The 21835-nt window shown below is 34.7% G+C and overlaps 4 protein-coding genes across 4 annotated transcripts; 2 read left to right on the top strand and 2 right to left on the bottom strand.

Moving 5' to 3' along the window:
* Positions 1 to 1845: 1845 nt before the first annotated feature.
* Positions 1846 to 3800, bottom strand: Ythdc1 (YTH domain containing 1). The gene has a single exon (XM_028175242.2). It carries the CDS (start codon positions 3590 to 3592, stop codon positions 2264 to 2266), a length of 1329 nt encoding a protein of 442 aa, XP_028031043.2. The 5' UTR covers positions 3593 to 3800; the 3' UTR covers positions 1846 to 2263.
* Positions 3801 to 6869: 3069 nt separating this feature from the next.
* On the top strand, positions 6870 to 15332 carry Gdap1 (ganglioside induced differentiation associated protein 1). The gene is made up of 5 exons (XM_028175137.2): positions 6870 to 7292; positions 7379 to 7571; positions 7909 to 8088; positions 10629 to 10829; positions 14634 to 15332. Exons 1-5 carry the CDS (start codon positions 7170 to 7172, stop codon positions 14933 to 14935), a joined length of 999 nt encoding a protein of 332 aa, XP_028030938.1. The 5' UTR covers positions 6870 to 7169; the 3' UTR covers positions 14936 to 15332.
* Fitm (acyl-coenzyme A diphosphatase Fitm) lies at positions 15317 to 17213 on the bottom strand. The gene has a single exon (XM_028175136.2). The coding sequence runs from the start codon at positions 17017 to 17019 to the stop codon at positions 15931 to 15933; it is 1089 nt and encodes a 362-aa protein (XP_028030937.2). The 5' UTR covers positions 17020 to 17213; the 3' UTR covers positions 15317 to 15930.
* Positions 17214 to 18568: 1355 nt separating this feature from the next.
* Positions 18569 to 19836, top strand: LOC149502026 (uncharacterized). The gene has a single exon (XM_089731557.1). The coding sequence runs from the start codon at positions 18712 to 18714 to the stop codon at positions 19834 to 19836; it is 1125 nt and encodes a 374-aa protein (XP_089587683.1). The 5' UTR covers positions 18569 to 18711.
* The last annotated feature ends 1999 nt before the right edge of the window (positions 19837 to 21835 follow it).

Genomic DNA, 21835 nt, shown 5'->3' with positions numbered 1-21835 from the left:
TATCACTAACTCAGTTCTAGCTCACTAGATCACTATAGTAGAATTATTTTGTCCGTGCAGTTTGGGTCACAAAAAATCGGAGCGGTGCGGTGAAGCGATTATTTCGCTCTCTCTTCCACTCACGAGCCTTATGGACGGGCATAGTGATGCGCATTATTGTTGTCGATAAGCGTTATCGATAGTGTATTTAGTTTTGTCATTTTGTGGGTTAGTGATAAAAATGAAAGAAAAAATCACTAATCGAACACTTACACCACATACCGCCGCAGCAAGTTTAACGAGAACGGCAGAAATTAACACTTTGTAACTTTTCGAGATCTTTTCTTATTTCAGTGAAAAATTTTAACACGTTGATAACAACACATGCAAATATTATTTTGAATAAATTCTGCCGTTTTGATACAAAACAAAGGAGTAGCCATTGTGTCACTAAAGAAATTCAGAGAACGAATGCATAAAAACACATTTCTCTTCGACATAATGTACTATAATTTGCAGGTAATTACAAATGACTCATAACATAACAATGTCTCACCACCCTTCGTATACCACCCCGCTGCCGTGTACCTGCCTTCGACGACTCATTTTTTTTTATCGATAATGGCGTTGCGCCCGCGCAACATGCTCACCGCCCTAGCCGGGCTATGTTTTATAACCCAAACTGCACGGACAAAATAATTCTACTTTAACTCATTTGTCTTATGAATGTATCGTGAATTGATGAGCGAATGATAGAAAAAAGAATGAGTGAGATAGATGTATTGTGTGAATTTGTGTGGCCGGCTGACGTAAATGACCGTTCACTTCCCGCTAATTTCGTTTCGATATATTAGATTGTCAAGGAAAAATGTACATTATTTCTATAGGAGCAAAGCTTAACATAACTCATGTATGTTTAAAACTAAATTTATATTTGCTCTAGTCTTACATAAAAAGGTAGCCATTAATTTGCGAAGTTAATATTTGGAATAATGCGATGCTATATAAAAAAATATATTTAAAAAAGTTTCTTAAAGTGTTTAGTTCTATGGTAAGCTGCATGTTGTAAATATTCAATGCTTAATCATAAAAGAGTGTAAATAAACTATATTGTGTATTAGTAAGTGTATATAATATATAGGCCCTGACAGTTACAAACTGAACTGAACATTGTAAATATTCCAATACAAAGTGAGTGATAAATATGTATAATGAACTAAATGATCAAGATGAAGAAATGATTTAATTGAGAGACCAATCAATTGAATTGGATCACAGAGTTAGTGAGCTAAATGAGTGATATATATCTTTAGAGCGAAATAATATGTATCTATCTTTTCAGCTCAAGGATACATTTTGCGCATCATTAATATTTACATTACACATATAGGGACTTGTTTTTTTTCTGGTCTTGCTTTGCAATCTCGCGCTTTTAAAATATTTTAAATGTCAATTAGTTATCAATGTAGAAGTATTAAATATTAAATCAATTGACAGTACATAACAAATATAAAATCATTTATAACATTAGCTTCTGTCTAAAAACCTTTTATGTGGTAAGCACTTCACATATCAATTTCGTGGTTTAATAATTCAATACATACATGCACTGCAAACATAATGCACCTTTGTGCATATAAAAATGTTACACTTGCATAATGATTGTCTAATTATCACCATTCATATAGAAATGATTATCAGATAGATGCACTTTATGTAGAGTCTTGGATCCCAATGGCCAAGTCTTTGTCATTTTTAACTGTACAGTATTAACAACAAAATGAAACATATCTAATTGATCAATGGAAACTATGGGTATATTCATGATTGTTAACCTATTGGACTTCATTGTAAAATGTAGTTTAATTAAAGTTCAAAAACGATTTATTTCTTTGGTTTTCATTGAGTAAATTGTATCTAAAATTATTTTTAATACAGATATCACAGATACTTTTTGCAACTCTTCAGTTGCTATTAAAATTCTAATATGATGGAGTTAACCTACATCATCATGTATGACCTGAAAAAAATCACACATGTCCATTTAAGTAAATTGTCTTTTGGCCAGTTAAATAAACACAGCACATTTAAAGACCCATCAAAATAATAATTTCAAAATCACTTCAATATTCTCACTTCGAACCCATTTAAAAAAAATGTTCAAAGCAAATGGTTGTCCGTGTATAAAAGTTCACAACACTTATTCATGAAAAAAGTTCACAGTTCTAGCACAACTTTTTATTTAGTAATAATAAAATAGATCAATACATGGACGTTAAAAAACTTAGCGTCGATCACGATAAGACCTGCTTGAATCACGTTCACGACTTCGCCCCCGAGATCGATCAGCAGTTCGCCATAAAAATTCATCTACTGACCGTTCATAAGATCTTTTATCATAAAGAAGAACAGAACGAGGATATTCAGCAAGGTCATAGTAGCGAGGTGGAGGTGGGGGTGGAGGTGGTGGTGGTATACCATCATATGGTGTCAGAGCTCCACTGAAACCTGGAGGAGCAACATATGGTAAAGGAGGCAATTGATGATGCATGGATCGCATATACTCTGCAACATAAGCTTCTGCAGCTGCTGAACTTGTATTATTGTAGCTTTCACGATTACGTCCAAACCACATTGGAAAGCGATCCCGTAAATATGGAGAAGGTGACCTTCTTTTATAAGGGCCTGTAACTCGATTTCTGGGTGGTTGGTATATCTTTCTCCTATTTCTTGGACCTAATCTATGTCGAAATGATGAGCCTCTAAAAGCCAATGGGGCACGATATGTTCGATAGTTACCTCCACTTTTAACATATGATTTTTTTGATGCCTCTTTAGACTTCCGTAAAATAGGAGTCATTTCAATACCTTCATCTTCTGAAAACAGCCTACATAGCTCTTCTGCAACTTTTGGTTCTATTTCTTGCCCATCTCTTCCAATTTTGACGGGCTTACCTTCATTCCATGGGTTGTAAAGATGCAAGGTACTATTAAATGACAATTCTTTTCGACAAATCCAGTCAACTTTGAAAACTCCATCAAGTACTTTGGCTGAAAGGCCTGGGGGTAGCACCCATGATATTGGTGGTACATCTCGTCGTGATTCACTTCCTAACCGAGCAAAACCAGCAAATTTTCCACTCTCTTTGACCGAAAATATTAGCAATACATTGCGAGACTCTCTGTATGCTTGATTCAAATTGGCTTCATTTTGTGGTAAAGTGGACCACACTCCTCTTGCTTTTGAAAGTGTTATGTTTTCAGCATTATTCGATTTTATCAGGAAAAATCGTGTGTCTCGAAACAAGTAGTTCAATTTTGTCATATAATCGTAGGTTTTCACATTTGTTGTGCTACGGACACACTTGCGCTTTCTTCCTACAGGCGAACGACTTTTGGACTTGGAACGTTTGCGGATCACACGACTTTCCTTGGATTTAGTGCTGGCAGAACTTATGCTTGGTGAACTTGATCCACTTGATGAAGAACTAGATACTTCACTGCGTGTATCATAATCTTTACCTTCCTCTAACTGTTTGAGTTCCTCTCCGATTTCTGCTTCCACTTCACCAACACCAAGGTTGACGGCGTCTGTGTTGTTAGAGGTCTCCATCTTCAAAACAGTATTGATATTGTGATAGTTTAAACACTAGGGTTGAAATCTTGATTTTATTTCCGCGAGAATGATTTTTTATTTATTTATTAATCCACATTGTAGAATCAAAAGAAAACAATAAATATACAAGCTAACCAACTGATTTACGACAAGTATTACCGTACATGAAAAATAGTACCCTACCTATTTAAACAAGCTAGTAGTGGTGTGCGGAATTGATTATCAATAATCGATTAATCGATTATCACGATCATCATTTGCAATCGATTTTCTTTTATAAAATCGAAGTGGGACCATTTTGAGCCGAAGAAATCAAATTTTCAACTGAGAGTATTAAAACATTATGACAATACTTAGAATTGCCTTTACTTGCAAGAACAAACAATCCTCTACAATATTGGAAGAGTATGAAAACAAATAATCCTTATCTGTACAAATTATATTTAAAATATTCGTGTATCCCAGCCACCTCCATTCCTTCAGAGAGTATATTCTCTAAAGCAGGTCAGTTGACAAATTTACAAAGGAACAGCCTGCTGCCAAAGCATTTCGTTTACATAATTTTTTAAAATGCTAACTGGAATCTGATTGGAAATTTGATTTATTTCTTTGATTTTTAATATAAAATTGTTTATTTTTCAATAATTAAGGGATTACGTTCTGTTTTTTATAATCTAGAGAAGCTGTAACAATTTTTATTTCGAAGTAATAATCAAACCTAATCGATTAATAATCGATTAACCTCCGATTGCATAATCGATTGATCGATTAAATAAATAATCGAATCGACATCACTACAAGCTAGCGATTGTTGTTTATTAGTATATAATCTATGACGGAGAAAGGCACAGACAAAATATTTGTTTATACCTATTCTTTTTGATGAACAAGGCAAATCGATAGCTTCGAATATTACATTAATCTGGGGTATGCATTAAATATGTAGGATTCATTGATAAAGTAAAGTTGCTATTGCATAGCTTTTATCGCGGCCCTTGAGCGTGGCGACCGAATCATGAAATTCCGTAACGAAAAAAACTTAACACCCCTCACTCCGCCTACCATGTAGTATGTAGCTCGCGTTCAACACATTCACACTTTGCGCTTGTGTAGTGTTTGTGAATAAGCACGTGGCGTGACGTCACACTGCATTCGCATCATGAAAATCTTCCCATTTCTCTCTCGCATGGTCTAGCTTATGAGTGTGAAGGGGACAGTTAATGTTTTGCTTTTATTAATGTTTAATATAGCGTGGTCTTGTTTTATTATTGTTTTAATATTAAATTATCAATGTCTAATTAAAATTGCGTAAGTTGATAAAAAATGCTATGCAATAGCTTTACCGCGGCAGTTCCCGAGTGCCACATGTTTGCTGTATTTTTAATTTGGTTCATTTCAAATTAACGCTTATTTTCTAGCTTTATCTTTAAATATCTTTTGATCTGTTTTTTTTAAACCAAATTGTCTTGAGATTCAGATAGCTTCGCACCTTGATGATGGAGACCATTATGCTAACAGAACTGTGTCTTAAAGGCAACTATCACCAGCATAAAATATTTCAGTTTATTACTATATATATATGTGTGTATATATATGATATATAATACACAATTTGTATTTTGTTATTTAACAAAAAATAGATATGATCAATTAAAAAATCCTTACTCTTCCACAAATTCCACTAGCTTAGCAATTACAACTACAATTTTTTTTTTTTTATTGCTTAGATGGATGGACGAGCTCACAGCCCACCTGGTGTTAAGTGGTTACTGGAGCCCATAGACATCTACAACGTAAATGCGCCACCCATCTCGAGATATAAGTTCTAAGGTCTCAGTAAAGTTACAACGGCTACCCCACCCTTCGAACCGAAACGCATTACTGCTTCACGGCGGAAATAGGCGGGGTGGTGGTACCTACCCGTGCGAACTCACAAGAGGTCCTACCACCAGTGATTACGCAAATTACAATTTTGCGAGTTTGGTTTTTATTACACGATGTTATTCCTTCACCGTGGAAGTCAATCGTGAACATTTGTTGAGTACGTATTTCACTAGAAAAATTGGTACCCGCCTGCGGAATTCGAACACCGGTGCATCGCTACATACGAATGCACCGGACGTCTTATCCTTTAGGCCACGACGACTTCGTGAAATAACGTGACTTCGTGAACTAAAATTAATAATACTTACGTATTACAGTTATGTATTACATTTTAAACATTAAATACATTTTTTTATATATTCAAAGCAAGTGCACAAAATGATGGAAATAAAACGTTAATTTTTTATATTAATAAAGAAACTAGGATGCTAAAATCTGCAAATCTTATGTTTCATAAACTATTGCAAATATATTTAACTTTGTAGACCCGCATGAATAATTACCGCATTCCAAAACGAACAGACCGATTGCCCTTACAAAAGTTTTACATTCAATGGCAATAAGTTAGGATTGTCTCACATATTGTAGATGTGGTGGTAACACATGTGGTGTGTTTCTGATATCAGGCATTACGGTAGTATAAGAATAAGTTCACTCAGTTTTTTTTCGTACCTAAGCTGATAGCCTTGAGAGGCGGATTATTTCAGCGGAACCTTGATTGGTGGGTGAGTTCACGGGGCTCAAACTTGATAACGTTGCTAACTCGAGCCCTAGCAAGAGCCATGCTTCCCAGAATCTACCACCGGATCGGACGCGACTCACTGAGAAGATCCGGCGAAAAACTCAGTGGGCTGTGTCTGAGGGTTAATTTACTCGTCGAGCCCTTCGTCGCAAGCGACGGGTTCGACGAGAACGATGACCGGTGCTTAAGGTACCTAGAAGTGCCGTTACTGGATCGGGAGGATCCGAAATGACGTGTTTGGGGCGACGTCAATTGCTTTCCATTCTGTCCGCAAGACCGGGAATGTAGTTACCGGCGGCCACGATGAGAGGCTTCTCGTGTCGTGCCGCTTTATCGAAGTGGCGCATCGACGCCGACTGCAGATACTTACTGATGGACTCTAAGTCCAGGTCGTTATGGAGGTCGACGTTCCTGATGAACCACGGAGCTCCGACGGCTATCCTGCAAAAACGGGATTGAATTACTTGGAAATCTTGGAATGATTTTAAGTTAGTGCGGGCCACGTGAGCGAACACTACCCAGTTCACTCAGACCTCGAATAGCATATATGTATTTCGAATTTGGATCCGTAATTCAAGCAAAAGCGTTACAAAGCACTAAAGTACCTATTAAAGAAAATTGAGACTTCAATTGACCTCGTTTTTTCAGATATGCATTATTAGGCTGTGATGTTTATAAACGCTAAAACCCTAAAACAAAGATTGAGTTTGAGCTCGTTTTTCCATCTTTCCAAAAAATCTGACTGTATGAGTGTGTATGATCCTTAAGTTTGACAAGTCATTCGTCAAGTCAGGTGATTTTTTATCTTAATGTTGGTAGTTAATTTAGATTGAAAAAGCCGCGTAAAGTTTTCGTGTTTTTTATGGATATATTGTATTGAAATTTATTTCCTAGAAATTGAATATACTTTTGAACAGCTTCTAATTAAGTCAATAATTTTCTCTTAAAATGCACTACGTTCAGAAGTATTTAGAAAAACTACCAATCTCCAAATCAAACATGAAAACTAACGAAGGCAAAAAATGTAGTATTTTTCTTTATTGTAATTATTACAGTTTTTACTCTCAAAAGGTATGTAAATTTCTATGTATTGAAAAGCAAACAAATATGTTATGATAACTTCCATGATAACTGATAAAACAAATTATATTTTGCAGGTTTTAATGGCTTTATACGAAAAGAATATAGATTTTGAACCCTTAATTGTTGACATAACAAAAGGAGAACAATATTCTTCTTGGTTTCTTGAAATAAATCCTCGTGGAGAAATACCAGTTTTGAAAGTGAAAGATGCGTTAATTCCAGACTCTACTAGGATTTTGGACTATCTGGAATTTTATTTAGACTCTGGTATAATAAAATTTTAACACTTATTATGATTAATAAATTGCATCAGTGATTTGAAAATTTTAAGTTATTCATTTATGATAATACATGATTTATTTTTTAATACAGAATATATTTTCATTTTATTAAGTAATGCTAAGTAATAAATACTGTATAAATATAAATAATGTAATGTAAGTATAAACAATAGTCATCTAAAACATAGCAAAAATAAAAATATATCATATTAATTACTATTTCAATAAAGAAGTGCTCAACAAGATTGTTACAAATAATTGTTAATGAAAATTATTCATTTTAGTTATATTATTCAATATGTAGTGATAAAATGATTTTTCAGATTTGGTTCCACTCATAAATGTTTCTAAGGATACAAAAGTGGTAACTACCATAAACAAATTTCGAGAATTGATTGACGCTTTGCCTGCTGGAGTTATAACAGTTGGTTCATTTTTTCATCCACATCTCTGCGGTAGTCCAAAGCTTCCATTTATTTTGCCAGTAAGAGAGATTTTAAAAAGTAAGTGGATAAACAACAAGGTCTATTTTTATACCATTTTATTTTATAATTTACTATCACAGGCTATCTCACTATACCATAAACTGTATTTAGTTTTTTGAGGATATTTATTATTACTTTGATGCTACTTTATAAGTACATCATGTAGTTTATTTTTGAATGTGTTCTCTGACTTAGCAAAATTGGTTTCAAATCTTTGAGTATCTCATAACCGTTTAACTTATGCTGGTATGCCAAGAATCAAAACCAAGGTAAGGTATGGGATATTTAGCCTGCTCTACCAGCTTTATAAATTAGCAGCTGCATCTATCCAGGTCCCCATAGATGTTTCTGTCGCATACCTCTTAAATCGATGTGATTCCCTAGACAGGAGTAGCTACATGGACTGTGTCAGAATGAGTATTCTGTAAATAACATGGTAACAATGTTGTCCCTGATCTCCCATAAAATTTCACTAAATGGGAGCATTCTGAATCTTTCGTGGTTCTCAGGAAGAAAACTATTTTTCACTAATACCTAATCTACTTTGGTGTTACGAACGACCTACGGCGCCATTAGTAACACGCGCATATGCGATCGATACCTCCTCGAAAGAGTGTTGAATCAACTTTTTTACATGTAAACCATGAAAGCCTGTTTACAGGGTGGCTCATTTCCATTACTTTCTTTCGCTCGTAGTGATGAATTAACACAGAGAGGGACGAGCTTTCTTTTTGTTCCTCGCCCAATTATTCCTACGCGCCATAAAACAGCTTGGCTGTGCTTCTGTTATTGATAACGTCCAGCTGGGACATATACTCGTCATGTTTTGAACGCCATAAAAACTTAGTTTTGTGTTTTAAGAAGTATCGTGACGTAGTAACATATAAGTTAGTTTGTAACGCCACCTTTTAGTCGGCATGCTTTCGATGGAGGTAAGTTACCTAACTTGCGAGTTTTTAGGGATTCTTTAGCAGACATTTCCTTAACATAAATATTGAACAAAATTTACTGTTTTATGACAGTATAATGAGAATTTCAAGAAACAAGTTTATTGTGATGAACTCTTTTGACATTTGTATAAGGATATGTATTGGATTTGTACTCAGTGTGACCATCTCTAAACTATAGATCCTGCCTTACTTTAGTTGAAAACCTGCAAATCCTGCCAACGTCTAGTAAAAAATACCTAATAAATGCCAACTTTATTAACCGTTGTAATAAAACCAAGAAAAGTAAAAATACAGGAGTTTCATATTTTCACATACGCTCTTTCATATTTTCGCTTCATCACCACCACCAATAATAATAAGTATCGCATGTCACTAACAAGATATTAATACCTTAAAATCTTAATCGAATCTATCTATAAGTATGTCTCTATGACTGATTAAATTGAAATATAAACCGTAAACTCGTGTTAATGAATACTCGTTTCAAGATTATCAACTTTATAAGCAATGTTTTAAAGTTGTTAATTGAATGTGATACGAATATAGCACGACAAGTATGGGGAAATCCCCTACATGCTCACGAAGTATCTTCAGGGTTGTCATTTTTTACATTTTATTGTGTTGCCATAAGGAAATTTATTTTCTTTATCCCAATTCCCAATACTGCCAAAAACTGCCAGAAGCTAAAATAAGAGTCCAATCCTGCCAAAATGACAGGATCCTGCCACATATGGTCACACTGTTTGTACTCTGCACTTTGACATCAATAAAATCACGGTCCGAGTGTTGCCATAAGTTGAAATTTGTTTTTAATAGAATCGTTTGTAAATGATAATCGTATTATCGCTTGGTACTTTATAGCTTTTGTCCGACAACCTCTACAAGCCCTCTTACTGGCTGCTAATAGCTTGCAGAGGTAAAGGCCTGGTAGGTAAAAGCTACATTTGTAGTAAACTTAATATCCGATGTCCTTGTGTTTGCTCTAGCTTCATTGAATGTGAACACTTCTGAAATGGACGGCAAAAGCGGATTTGTTTCCATATTTATTGTTACAATATAAAAATATTATCTTTCTCCAACATAAATAGTTGTCACATAAACATATGTTGAATTCAAAAGTGATTAGCGCTAGAAGCTGTGCTGAATTTCAAACCTCGCGAAGTCGTATATTTTACTTTAGAATCTTTCATTTTCCGTATCTGGGTGACCGCTACCCACTTTGAAACATGAGGTCAAAGTCTCGTTTATTCTGTTTAAAGACTTCCCCACTTTCGGATGACTAATTCGCAGCAGAAATAGGCAAGATGGCGGTACATACTCTCGCGTGCTTATAATACGCCCTACCATAAGTAAGAATACAAAATTTATAGACGAGGGAGTTTTTATAACAATGTTATTTCTTCATCGTGGCGGTTGGTCGTGAAATTTTATGTTCCTTTTTTCTTCGAGTAATAAAGGGATTTGAACACGGCATATTTGAATAGCTCGATGCCATTAACCTGGGCGTCTTATTTTTTACAACACGAAGACTTTAAACTTTGAGATAACGACAGCATCAAAATGATGTTCATTTAAAATGTACTTAAGTATGTAATGTTATGTTTTCAGCTGGTGATTTGAGTAGCTCACAAAACTTGAGAAAGTTGGCGGATGAAAATCCAAAAGCAAAACATATCCTGTTGTACAAAGCTGAGATTCAAGATCGAAAACACGAACTTCTGAGTAATGAAGAGGAATATTTGAAAATTCTAAACATTGTTGACCAAGTTCTGAACCAAATAGAGGAGCAGTTAAAATTACAACCTGTCGGTAAGATCGAAATAATTTCATACAAGATTTCTTAGCTACTATTGCAGGCAATACTGATATCAAGAGCCGTTTTAAACTTTCGCGGCCACTTAAATAATAAACGTTAGGTACTATTTATCATTTTACAGTTACTCACTACGATTTTCACATTTCTCATTAAATAATGAGACACCGATATTTTGGAATGTCGAATGACCGTGTCTATTGTAGACTGCGGGTAGGATGTTTGAAGCAGTCTCTTTCTACCCTTTTTCTAGTATCTGGATTCCATTCAGATGATAACCTGAAGCCATTACCCCGGTTGTACTTTAAGTATAACATCGTGGGGAAAACTTGCCAAATAATAGTGTTTATAACACAAGACATTGTATTCAAATATCTATAGTGATAGCGAGAACATAAACGATTTTCCGGGAAGATAAGTCATTGTTGTTGGTGTAAGGAAGACGATAAAAATTGCTTTGTTTGGGCGCCAATCCTTATACGCGTCTTTTAAAAATTTTATTACTGTACACCTGTACAAGCTGCACGGTAGGCAGATGAAAATGCAACTTTATGGTCTACTTGCAGACTCATAACACATAGGATCTGCTGCTATCTGAGAAGGTGATGTCGCATACTCGAGCTTGACGTTACATATCCGACCCAGACGACGTGGCAATGTGAAGCCGTCATCGCCCGAAACTTGTCTTGTCGGATACCCGGGATCCACTCTCGACATTTTTGGGCACCGGTCACCGTCCTCTTCGATTACCTACGACGAAAAGTTTGACAAGCGAATTACCCATAGACACAGCCCACTGAGTTTATTCCCGGATATTCTCAATGGGTCGCGATTCCGATCCGGTGGTAGATTCTGCGAAGCACTGCTCTCGCTAGGGCAAATTCTCGCAGGTTGAGCCCATGAGTTCACCTACCCGTCCGCTCGAATCTGGAATAGCCCCTTAGGCTACCAGCGAATAGATAGAGAAAAAAGGCTTGATCATATTTTTTTTTTTTTATTGCTTAGATGGGTGGACGAGCTCGCAGCCCACCTGGTGTTAAGTGGTTACTGGAGCCCATAGACATCTACAATGTAAATGCGCCACCCACCTTGAGATATAAGTTCTAAGGTCTCAGTATAGTTACAACGGCTACCCCACCCTTCAAACCGAAACGCATTACTGCTTCACAGCAGAAATAGGCGGGGTGGTGGTACCTACCTGTGCGGACTCACAAGAGGTCCTACCACCAGTGATTACGCAAATTATAATTTTTGCGGGTTTGATTTTTATTACACGATGTTATTCCTTCACCGTGGAAGTCAACCGTGAACATTTGTTAAGTACGTATTTCATCAGAAAAATTTGGTACCCACCTGCGGGATTCGAACACCGGTACATCGCTACATACGAATGCACCGGACGTCTTATCCTTTAGGCCACGACGACTTCGATAAATGAAAATAAATGAAAAACTCACGGCCCATTTGGTCTTAAGTAAGCTAACCAGAACCTATAAACATGACAATGCGAATACTACCACCCACCTTCAAACATAAAGTGAGTCTCAGTTTTGTAGTATAACGACTGTCGCACCCTTTAAACCGGAATGAGTAAATGCTTTGCAGTAGAGATAGACAAGGTAATAGTATCTACCCGTGCAAGTTTATAATAAAACAAGTCTTAATTTTTTTACTGCAGGACCTCTATTTTCCTTGTGGCAAGCATTCGTGCACGCTATATGTAATTTGGCACCATTCTGTGATTTGAATCATGATCGGTACATTTTCATTGATTGATACGAATAAACCGGGCGTTTTATCATTTAGGTCACGAAGATATCTGGTGTAATTAATTATTGATACATTGACCTTGTGAAGAGACATGTCGGTATAGTTAAGTATATTAAATACAGGGTTGAGTAAGCGGTTAACCTCAGATAGGTTAGATAGTATAGGATAGATGATTAGATAGGACCACTAAATTTTCTACAAAAAAACTGGTAACTGTCGCATCATTTATAGCCCAAGAGCCCGCGACAGCCAGACCTTCCTTATTTTATAAAAGCTGAAAGTTTCTCTGTGTATGTCTCCAACACAGGTAAGAACGACCCCCGATTATAGAGTTTCGATTGTGGTTACTTGGGCAGGTAACAGGCAGTAAAGGTATATAAAATAGTACCTTAAATTCGTTAAAGTATAAAGGTTTTTTTTTTTAATATTTACTCCAGAATATCTTTAGAAATAATGATATCCGTTGCCGGACACTTTTTCCAGTTGTTACCCCCTGCCAGACACCCCTAAACTTTAATAAATTTTAATTATACTTTCGTTATACTATAAAAGCTAAATTTTATATATGTTACTTAGGGACTTATAAAAATATGTTACCCCAATAGCCGGACAGTTTTAATGGTTCTTACATCTTGCCAGACACATTGAGAGCCCGCTGTAGGTGCGAGCGCGAGGTAGCAACTGTTCAAGCGGGTGTGAGCGAGATAGAGTGCTTAGTCTATTGTGATCTTTTAAGATATCCAATAAAAAAATTATTTTATTACGTTCATAGCAATATTATAGAAAATAAAAAATGTTATTTTAATATTATAAAGTACAAACAAAATATTATATGTCAAAGAAAAATATTTAATCGTTCTTATAATTTTCCTCATTGTCGTCGATATTGAAATTCGATTGAAATTCGTCGATTTTTTACAGAAACTGATGAATAAGGCGATATTGATATCGCCTTATTCATCAGTTTCTGTAAGTAAAAAATTAAGAAAAATTATACAATTTGAATAATAAAAAAATTATGTACAATAATTTGTCATAATAATTACATACCTGATTGAGTTTTGAGCGAATCTCTAACATAACTCGGTAGTAGATCTTAGCGTGTGCCATTCCACCACAGTCCTCGTGACGGGAACGGAATCGGGAGCGCGACCGAGCTTCATAATGACGGGACGGTGGTCTGAATCTAACTCTGAAACTACTTCGATCGAGTGTAAGCGCAGAGTTACGTTTTTTAATAACGCTATGTCGAGTATATCCGGGCGATGCGCGATATTTAGCGGGTAGTGAGTCGGGGTTAGCGGAGCGATGATATCGAAGGCGAGATCATCGACTAACGCGTCGAGCCGCCTGCCATTCGGGTTGTGGTGTGTGAGTTCCACCTGATGTGTTTACAATTTAGGTCGCCCGACAGAATGACAGAGCTTCCCATGCCGAGTAGCGCCTCGATATCACTGCTTAGAACGGATAAATCCTATAAACGACAGCTGATGTGCAGTAAAAGATCACAATAGACTAAGCACTCTATCTCGCTCACACCCGCTTGAACAGTTGCTACCTCGCGCTCGCACCTACAGCGGGCTCTCAATGTGTCTGGCAAGATGTAAGAACCATTAAAACTGTCCGGCTATTGGGGTAACATATTTTTATAAGTCCCTAAGTAACATATATAAAATTTAGCTTTTATAGTATAACGAAAGTATAATTAAAATTTATTAAAGTTTAGGGGTGTCTGGCAGGGGGTAACAACTGGAAAAAGTGTCCGGCAACGGATATCATGATTTCTAAAGATATTCTGGAGTAAATATTAAAAAAAAAAACCTTTATACTTTAACGAATTTAAGGTACTATTTTATATACCTTTACTGCCTGTTACCTGCCCAAGTAACCACAATCGAAACTCTATAATCGGGGGTCGTTCTTACCTGTGTTGGAGACATACACAGAGAAACTTTCAGCTTTTATAAAATAAGGAAGGTCTGGCTGTCGCGGGCTCTTGCTCTATTAGTAAAAATTTATTTTATTTACAGGTAACTGGTTATGCTGCGAAAATTTCAGTATTGCAGACATAAATTTGGCTGTCCTCTTGCAACGTCTTTGGGAATTAGGATTAGAAACACGTTTTTGGAGTAACGGAAAGAGACCCTTGATTGAGAGCTATTTTGAACGAGTACGGCAAAGAGAATCATTCAAAAATACTATTCCAAATTTGCCACAGCACCTGAAAATGATAGTTACGGCTCCACCTCCAGTTTATGTTGGTGCTGCAGGTGCTGTTTCATTTGCTGTGGTATTTACCGTAGCATACATTTTTAAAAAAATTATTTCGTAATACTTATCACTATTTAGATTCATGTTATGATTTTTATTCGCTTTGCTGATAGCAATAAATATTGAATAGCTTTGATTATTGTCAAAGTTAACTGAATATTTTAGTATTGAAACAATTCAGTGCTTTATATTATGTAATCTTTTATATCAGTAAGTTAATATTTACTCTCAAATCTACAAATCCCAAAGGGTTTAAGATATTATTTATGGTGGGCAGTGGCTTGACTGTGCCCCTGACATTGCTGACGTCCATGAGCGACAGCAGCCATTCAGCATCAGGTGGGCTGCAAGCTCGACTGCAATGAAACTATCAGTATTAATCAGTGGTAAACTTATATAAATTAAGTTGATTTTAGAAAATAGTTGAAGAAGAAATATATAATAAAATAAAAAATCCACATGGTGTTTTATTCACAAAACAAATCATTGCAATAAAACATTGACATATAACAAATGTAAAATTAACTTAGATCTAATTTTTGAATCAATAAACAAAAAATTCAAATCAAGTAAATTATAAAAGATTTTACTGTACAGGGTGACATAAAGCTTATCATGTTAAGTAATTCTCAGAGTTGACACATGAACATGAATTCTGTTGTGTATGACTATTGTACCGCTCTTCAAAAAGCAATCACAGAACTGCTTTTTGAAGAAGATCTAGGGCTGTCAGTGCAGCACAACTGGCAGAGTACAGAATAAGTTCAAGTATTCTAAACCAAACCAATGTTCATTAACAAAAATGTATTAAGGAGAGTACTCAATAAATTGAATCCGTTTTTATTCATAAGTCACTAGTGGTGTAATTTGAAACTGTCCACCTCAGATTTTAAATATATTTTCATTTATAATTATTCCAGTCCATTTACAGCAATAAAAGCCCCTTCCTTGTAATGAACATTCACAAAATCACAATTCTCAAGCTTAATTAGGTATTTCCCAAACCATTTTTCCAATTAATTTACACAAAAAATCCATAATTGGAATTGAATATCATTAAGTGTCATCTTGATTTGTAGAATCAACACTATTTTGATTTTTGATAGGCATACCCATAAAATGCTTGCCATTTACAGAACTCATCCTTTTAAGGTATACCGGAGTTGGTGCCTGTGCTTTTCCTTTATTGTATTTAAAGACACCTTGCCCAGGTTTATTTGGTAAAATATATGGAAAGGTGTACCAGACCCTGTACGTTACAAACCATGTCAATATGGCTATTACTCCACTGATGAACTTTTCTACCATAATATGGTAATAGAGTATAGTTGAAACAAGCATAACATCCCATAGTAATTGTAATGCAGCAATGCCAATAAAAAGACCTCTTACGTAAGGTGTAAATTTCTCATAAGATCGTTTTAAAATCTCCAATTCTTCACTGCTTACATTTTTAAGTGGGTTTGTACTGATTGCTTTGTCATCAATACTCCGTGAGTATCTTTCATCTCTGATGTAATCTTTAATGCGCTCCCATCCATTTATTGCTCTGGCTTCTTCTATTAAAACTAAACTTGAATATATTAAAATAAAACAATGACCTGATATGTCAAACCCATTCCAAAATGATCCATTTTTCAGACATGTAATTTTGTTATCATATGATTTTGAATTACACCGTCCATAATTATTTTCAATAACATTGAAAAGTGTAGTCCATCCCCACCAAAACACAGTGGCAATTAATAATCTAACCATGTGAGCGGTGGCAATCATCCGTCTTTTCCCGCAACATGTCGTATACGATGTTAATAAAACGTAAGGCACGGTGATAACTAATGTCCAAAACCACCCAATTTTGACGAAATATTGATTAAAAAAATTATCACTTCTCGAGAAATAAGATTTTGGAAAAGTGAGCACATCAGCAATTAGTGATAAAAGAAAAAGAGCACCCAAATAGAGTGCTATTTTTAAATTTGTGTCAAAGAAAAGTATCTTCTTACAAATGTGCACTATCATTAGAGTTAGTACTTCTTGAATTGATGAAGCTTCGCGTGTTGGTTTTGTTCCTTTTGGTTCAGGTGAATCATTTTGTGCCCTGTAATTCATACGTGTGTTTTTGAAATTTGTTCGGCTTGTCATGTTTTCTTTTAAAGATTTACGTTATTTTTACACTATTCGTTTCCTACATTTCCATGCTATTTCACTGTTACACACACACGCTAGTTGGGTACAGACTAGGCAATGATAGGTATAGATAATACACTCATTACATTTGATAGGTGTCTATGTGCATTATCTATGATAGGTATATGACCGGTTCATAGGTTTCATACTTCAGTGGACCGGTTACCTATTCATTAAATTAGCAAATGATCACAGGTGAATGAAGTTAGCCCCTCAAAAAAATTTTTTTTTCCTATTTTATACTTATTCTCTATTAATTCGTTTGTTCATCATTTGTTCATGATTGTTCACTGTTAATAATTGTTTGTTCTGCATTTATTTATTTAAAAAAAATATTTAAAAATATACCTACAAGTTAGCCCCTCTAATGCAATTTTTAATACTTTTTCATCCTTAATGACTCGTAAATATTCATTTTCGATTGTTCTTATATAAAACATGTTTGTTCTCTTTCGAAATTACTCGTTTTTTGTTTAATTTACTATTTTTATTAGTTGAATAAATGTATGCAAAATATGTGTACTGCGCATGCGTCAATTATAATGCCTAAACTTTCTACACGGTTTTAATCGTGAAAAAAAAACAAATATAAATCCTGAAGGAGCAATTAATTGGTATACAGTTTAATTAAAAAAAATTAAAAATAAATAAATGAAGTAATGTGCATTGGCGTTAAGTTAGACCAAATACATTTTTTTCATCCTCTTACCTATCGTATTAAAATGTTATTTTACTAATGTTAGGAATATAATTTCGACTGTGTAAAAAAGTTATTATAATGTATACCTATATTATCTCTTGAAAGATAAATAATGAACATATTTACTTATTTGTTTATATTACCTATGTGAACTCCCTATCTTTTTTATACCTTCATAAAAATAAGTAGGAAGATGGAAAAAATATATTTGGTCTAACTTAACGCCAATGCACATTACTTCATTTATTTATTTTTAATTTTTTTAAATTAAACTGTATACCAATTAATTGCTCCTTCAGGATTTATATTTGTTTTTTTTTCACGATTAAAACCGTGTAGAAAGTTTAGGCATTATAGTTAACGCATGCGCAGTACACATATTTTGCATACATTTATTCAACTAATAAAAATAGTAAATTAAACAAAAAACGAGTAATTTCGAAAGAGAACAAACATGTTTTATATAAGAACAATCGAAAATGAATATTTACGAGTCATTAAGGATGAAAAAGTATTAAAAATTGCATTAGAGGGGCTAACTTGTAGGTATATTTTTAAATATTTTTTTTAAATAAATAAATGCAGAACAAACAATTATTAACAGTGAACAATCATGAACAAATGATGAACAAACGAATTAATAGAAAATAAGTATAAAATAGGAAAAAAAAATTTTTTTGAGGGGCTAACTTCATTCACCTAATGATCACAGCCATGGAGTTAATAAGTACCTAATAGTAACTCTATGATCACAGCGTATAAGTGTATAATCTATGGCCTATATATTTAAATATTTGGGAAAAAAGGGCGGGAACGTCAAACTAAATAGGCGCTTTTTTCAAGTTAATTTTAATTTATTTGGTTTTAGCCCTTTTTTACGACATTGTTTCCTAATTTTTCACTGTGTTTGAGTTTAAAATTATATTTCATAAGTGTGTTCCGTAATAATGGACGATGACGACGGGGGTGAGGGCTTCAGCTCCGCCCCTGTGTCCGCTCCCATAATAATGGGAAAAAGAAGAATGAAGTCATCTGAATACGACGAAAGCCGCAAAATAAAAATGACTTTCATTAAAAATAAGCGCGGTCTTTTTAAAGACCACCATGCTCTTTACGAAGACCTTACAAAAAAAGAATACCCAGTGCTTCTTCAATCAAGCATCTCACAACCAAATAACAGAGTCCCAATGGACCTGTTAAAAATAAATAAAGCATTAAAAAATATTCAAGGGGTCCAGTATGTCAAAGCTGCTGGGAACTTTTTTGCTAAAATTTACTTTGGCTGTGCTCGGGATGCCAACGCTTTTTTATTAAATGTAAGTTTTATGGAGTTAAACAATTGGACAGCAAAAATACCTTACGATAGCATTGAGAGTCAAGGAATTATTCGAGCTCCTGTGGAATTGAACGAAGAATCTCTTTTAGTAAATTTAAAAGCTTCATGCACAATACTCGGAGTAAAAAGATTTTTCAAAAAACAAGAGAATGGAAGTGACAAGCCACTGCAAACTGTGCTGGTTACATTTTTGGCGTCTAGCCATCCTGATCACGTCACATACGAGCATATTTGGATGCCTGTTTCGGATTATATTAGACCTGTGTTACAGTGCTTCAAATGCTACAAATTCGGACATGGAAGTGGTGCCTGTAAAGCCACTCAAGTTTGCTCTATTTGTTCAGGCAATCATTTTTATAAGGAGTGCAGCACTCCCAACATCTTCAAGTGCTCCAACTGCAGTGGGTCACATTCTGCAGTTTCTTACTCTTGCTCAGTAAAGGCAGCCAAGGTTGCTGAAGTAAAAAATAAGATCATCGGCAAGCAAACATCATATGCAGCCATACTAAAGACTCCTGTTATTAAGAACCCCGTGACCTCTTCTGACATACCTATATCTGCGAAGACCCCTCAAGGTAGGGCTTTAATTTCAGACATTATCAATTCAGAAATTGTCATCAGAACCATTACAAAAACTTTAATAGAATTGTTAAAGAAAAAGGATTCTAAATCCCCTTCTGGACCTATATCTACTCAATTAATTAAAGAAATGCTAGTAACAAATTTTACATCATAAATTATGGATAGTTCTACTCAATCTTATATGCATAATTCTGTTGGTCAGTTTAATATCATTCATTGGAACTCTAGAAGTTTATTTCCTAAATTAGATCAACTTAAAGATTTCCTCAGTAAACTGGACAAGTGTGTTGATATGATTTTATTCAATGAAACCTGGTTAACTTCACATAAAATCATCAAATTACCTGGATTTAATGTTATAAGAAGAGATTCCAACCAACCACATGGTGGGGTTGCTATTGCATTACGCTCTAAGTATAAATTTAAAATAATAGACACAATTTCTCAATATCATTTTCAAAATATTTTAATTACAGTTTACATTAATAATTTTTCTTTTGACATTCTATGTGTTTACATTCCTCCACCACCAAATGGTAAGTTCACTATTAATTTATTGAAAGATTCATGTTCTAAATTTGTTTCAAATAATTATTTAATAATTGGTGACTTCAATGCACATCATGCTTCCTGGAGTTCAAGAGTCAATGATAGAAGAGGTAAAGCCCTTCATGATTATGTGGAAAGTTCTGAGTTGGTTTGTTTAAATGATGACACAATCACGACCTTTGCTCCATTTGGTCAACAAGGTAATGTATTGGATCTAGTATTCGCATCCCCTGCTCTTAGCTCTAGTTGCACAGTTTCTGTCCTTGATGATTTGCTCAGTAGTAATCATTTCCCTCTATTTATTGAAGTCTTTAACGATGCTTTTATTTCTTCCTTTGGCCCGACCACCTTTTCAATAAATCAAGTTGATACACTAGATAATACCTCCTTAGCTAACATAAATTTTAATAAGATTGACTGGTCAAAATTTAATAAGTTATGTGAAAGTGAGTTTTCAAGTTTTAGCTTCGCTGATAACTCTCTTGAAAATTATAATAAGTTTTTGAGTATTTTACATGACATATTAATGACTTTTGACAAAAAGTGTTACTCGCACAAAAAACGGATTTATTCCAAAGCTGTTCCTTGGTGGAATGCTGATTGTGACCGCGTAGTTTTACAAGCCAAAGTTGCTTTATTATCGTACAAGCATTATCCAAATATGGAAAACTATATTATTTTTAAAAAGCTGGACGCTTTGAAGAAAAGAACTTTATATGAAATAAAACGTTCAAGCTGGATGAATCTTTGTTCATCATTCAATCGAATGACTTCGAGTAAAATTATTTGGGATCACATTCGTAGATTTAAGCACGCTAAACTCAATAATATTTCTACGTCTTCAAGTTTTTTTCAAAATTCCGCTAATGCATCTTTGTTTTTGGATTCGATAGCTGGTTCTGAGAATGAAATTTCCGAATCTAAGTTACAAGATTTTTTTAACAGCCACGGAAAACCGGAGGCTCAATGGCTGGTAGACCCATTCTCTATGGGCGAATTTGCGACTGCGTTAGAAAATAAAAAGGAAACCTCCCCTGGTCCTGATTTCATCCCTTATAAAGTAATCAAAAATCTTCCCCAGTATGCCAAGGAAATTTTATGTCAAATATTTAATGATCTTTGGCAAAACAACTGTATTCCTCCGATTTGGAAAACTCAACATGTAGTACCGATTTTAAAGCTTTACAAGGATCCCAACTGTATCAATTCTCACAGACCCATTTCTTTAACTTCTTGTTTTTCGAAAATTTTCGAAACTATGTTAAAAAACAGGTTAGAGTGGTTTACTGAAAATAACAACTTAATACCAAGTACTCAATACGGATTTCGTAAAGGTAAAAGTACAATAGATAACTTAAGCTGTTTGATTGGCGATATTAAAAATAACTTCCATAATAATCAATTTACATTAGCGGTATTTTTGGATATTAAAGGGGCTTTTGATAATATAGATCATTCCTACCTTATTGAAAGTCTACATTCTTTAGGCTTTCCAGGACATGTTCTGTTCTGGCTGTACAATTTCCTGAACAAGCGCTCTATGTTTTTGAAAATTAAATCTAGTTTATTTGGTCCTAAAATTTCTACAAAAGGTACTCCTCAAG

The sequence above is a fragment of the Bombyx mandarina genome, chromosome 11 (assembly GCF_030267445.1).
Source record: "Bombyx mandarina strain Sakado chromosome 11, ASM3026744v2".
In the NCBI taxonomy this organism is placed as follows: domain Eukaryota; kingdom Metazoa; phylum Arthropoda; class Insecta; order Lepidoptera; family Bombycidae; genus Bombyx; species Bombyx mandarina.
Note: the sequence above shows the minus strand (reverse complement) of the source record. Positions and strands in the feature narration are given on the sequence as shown.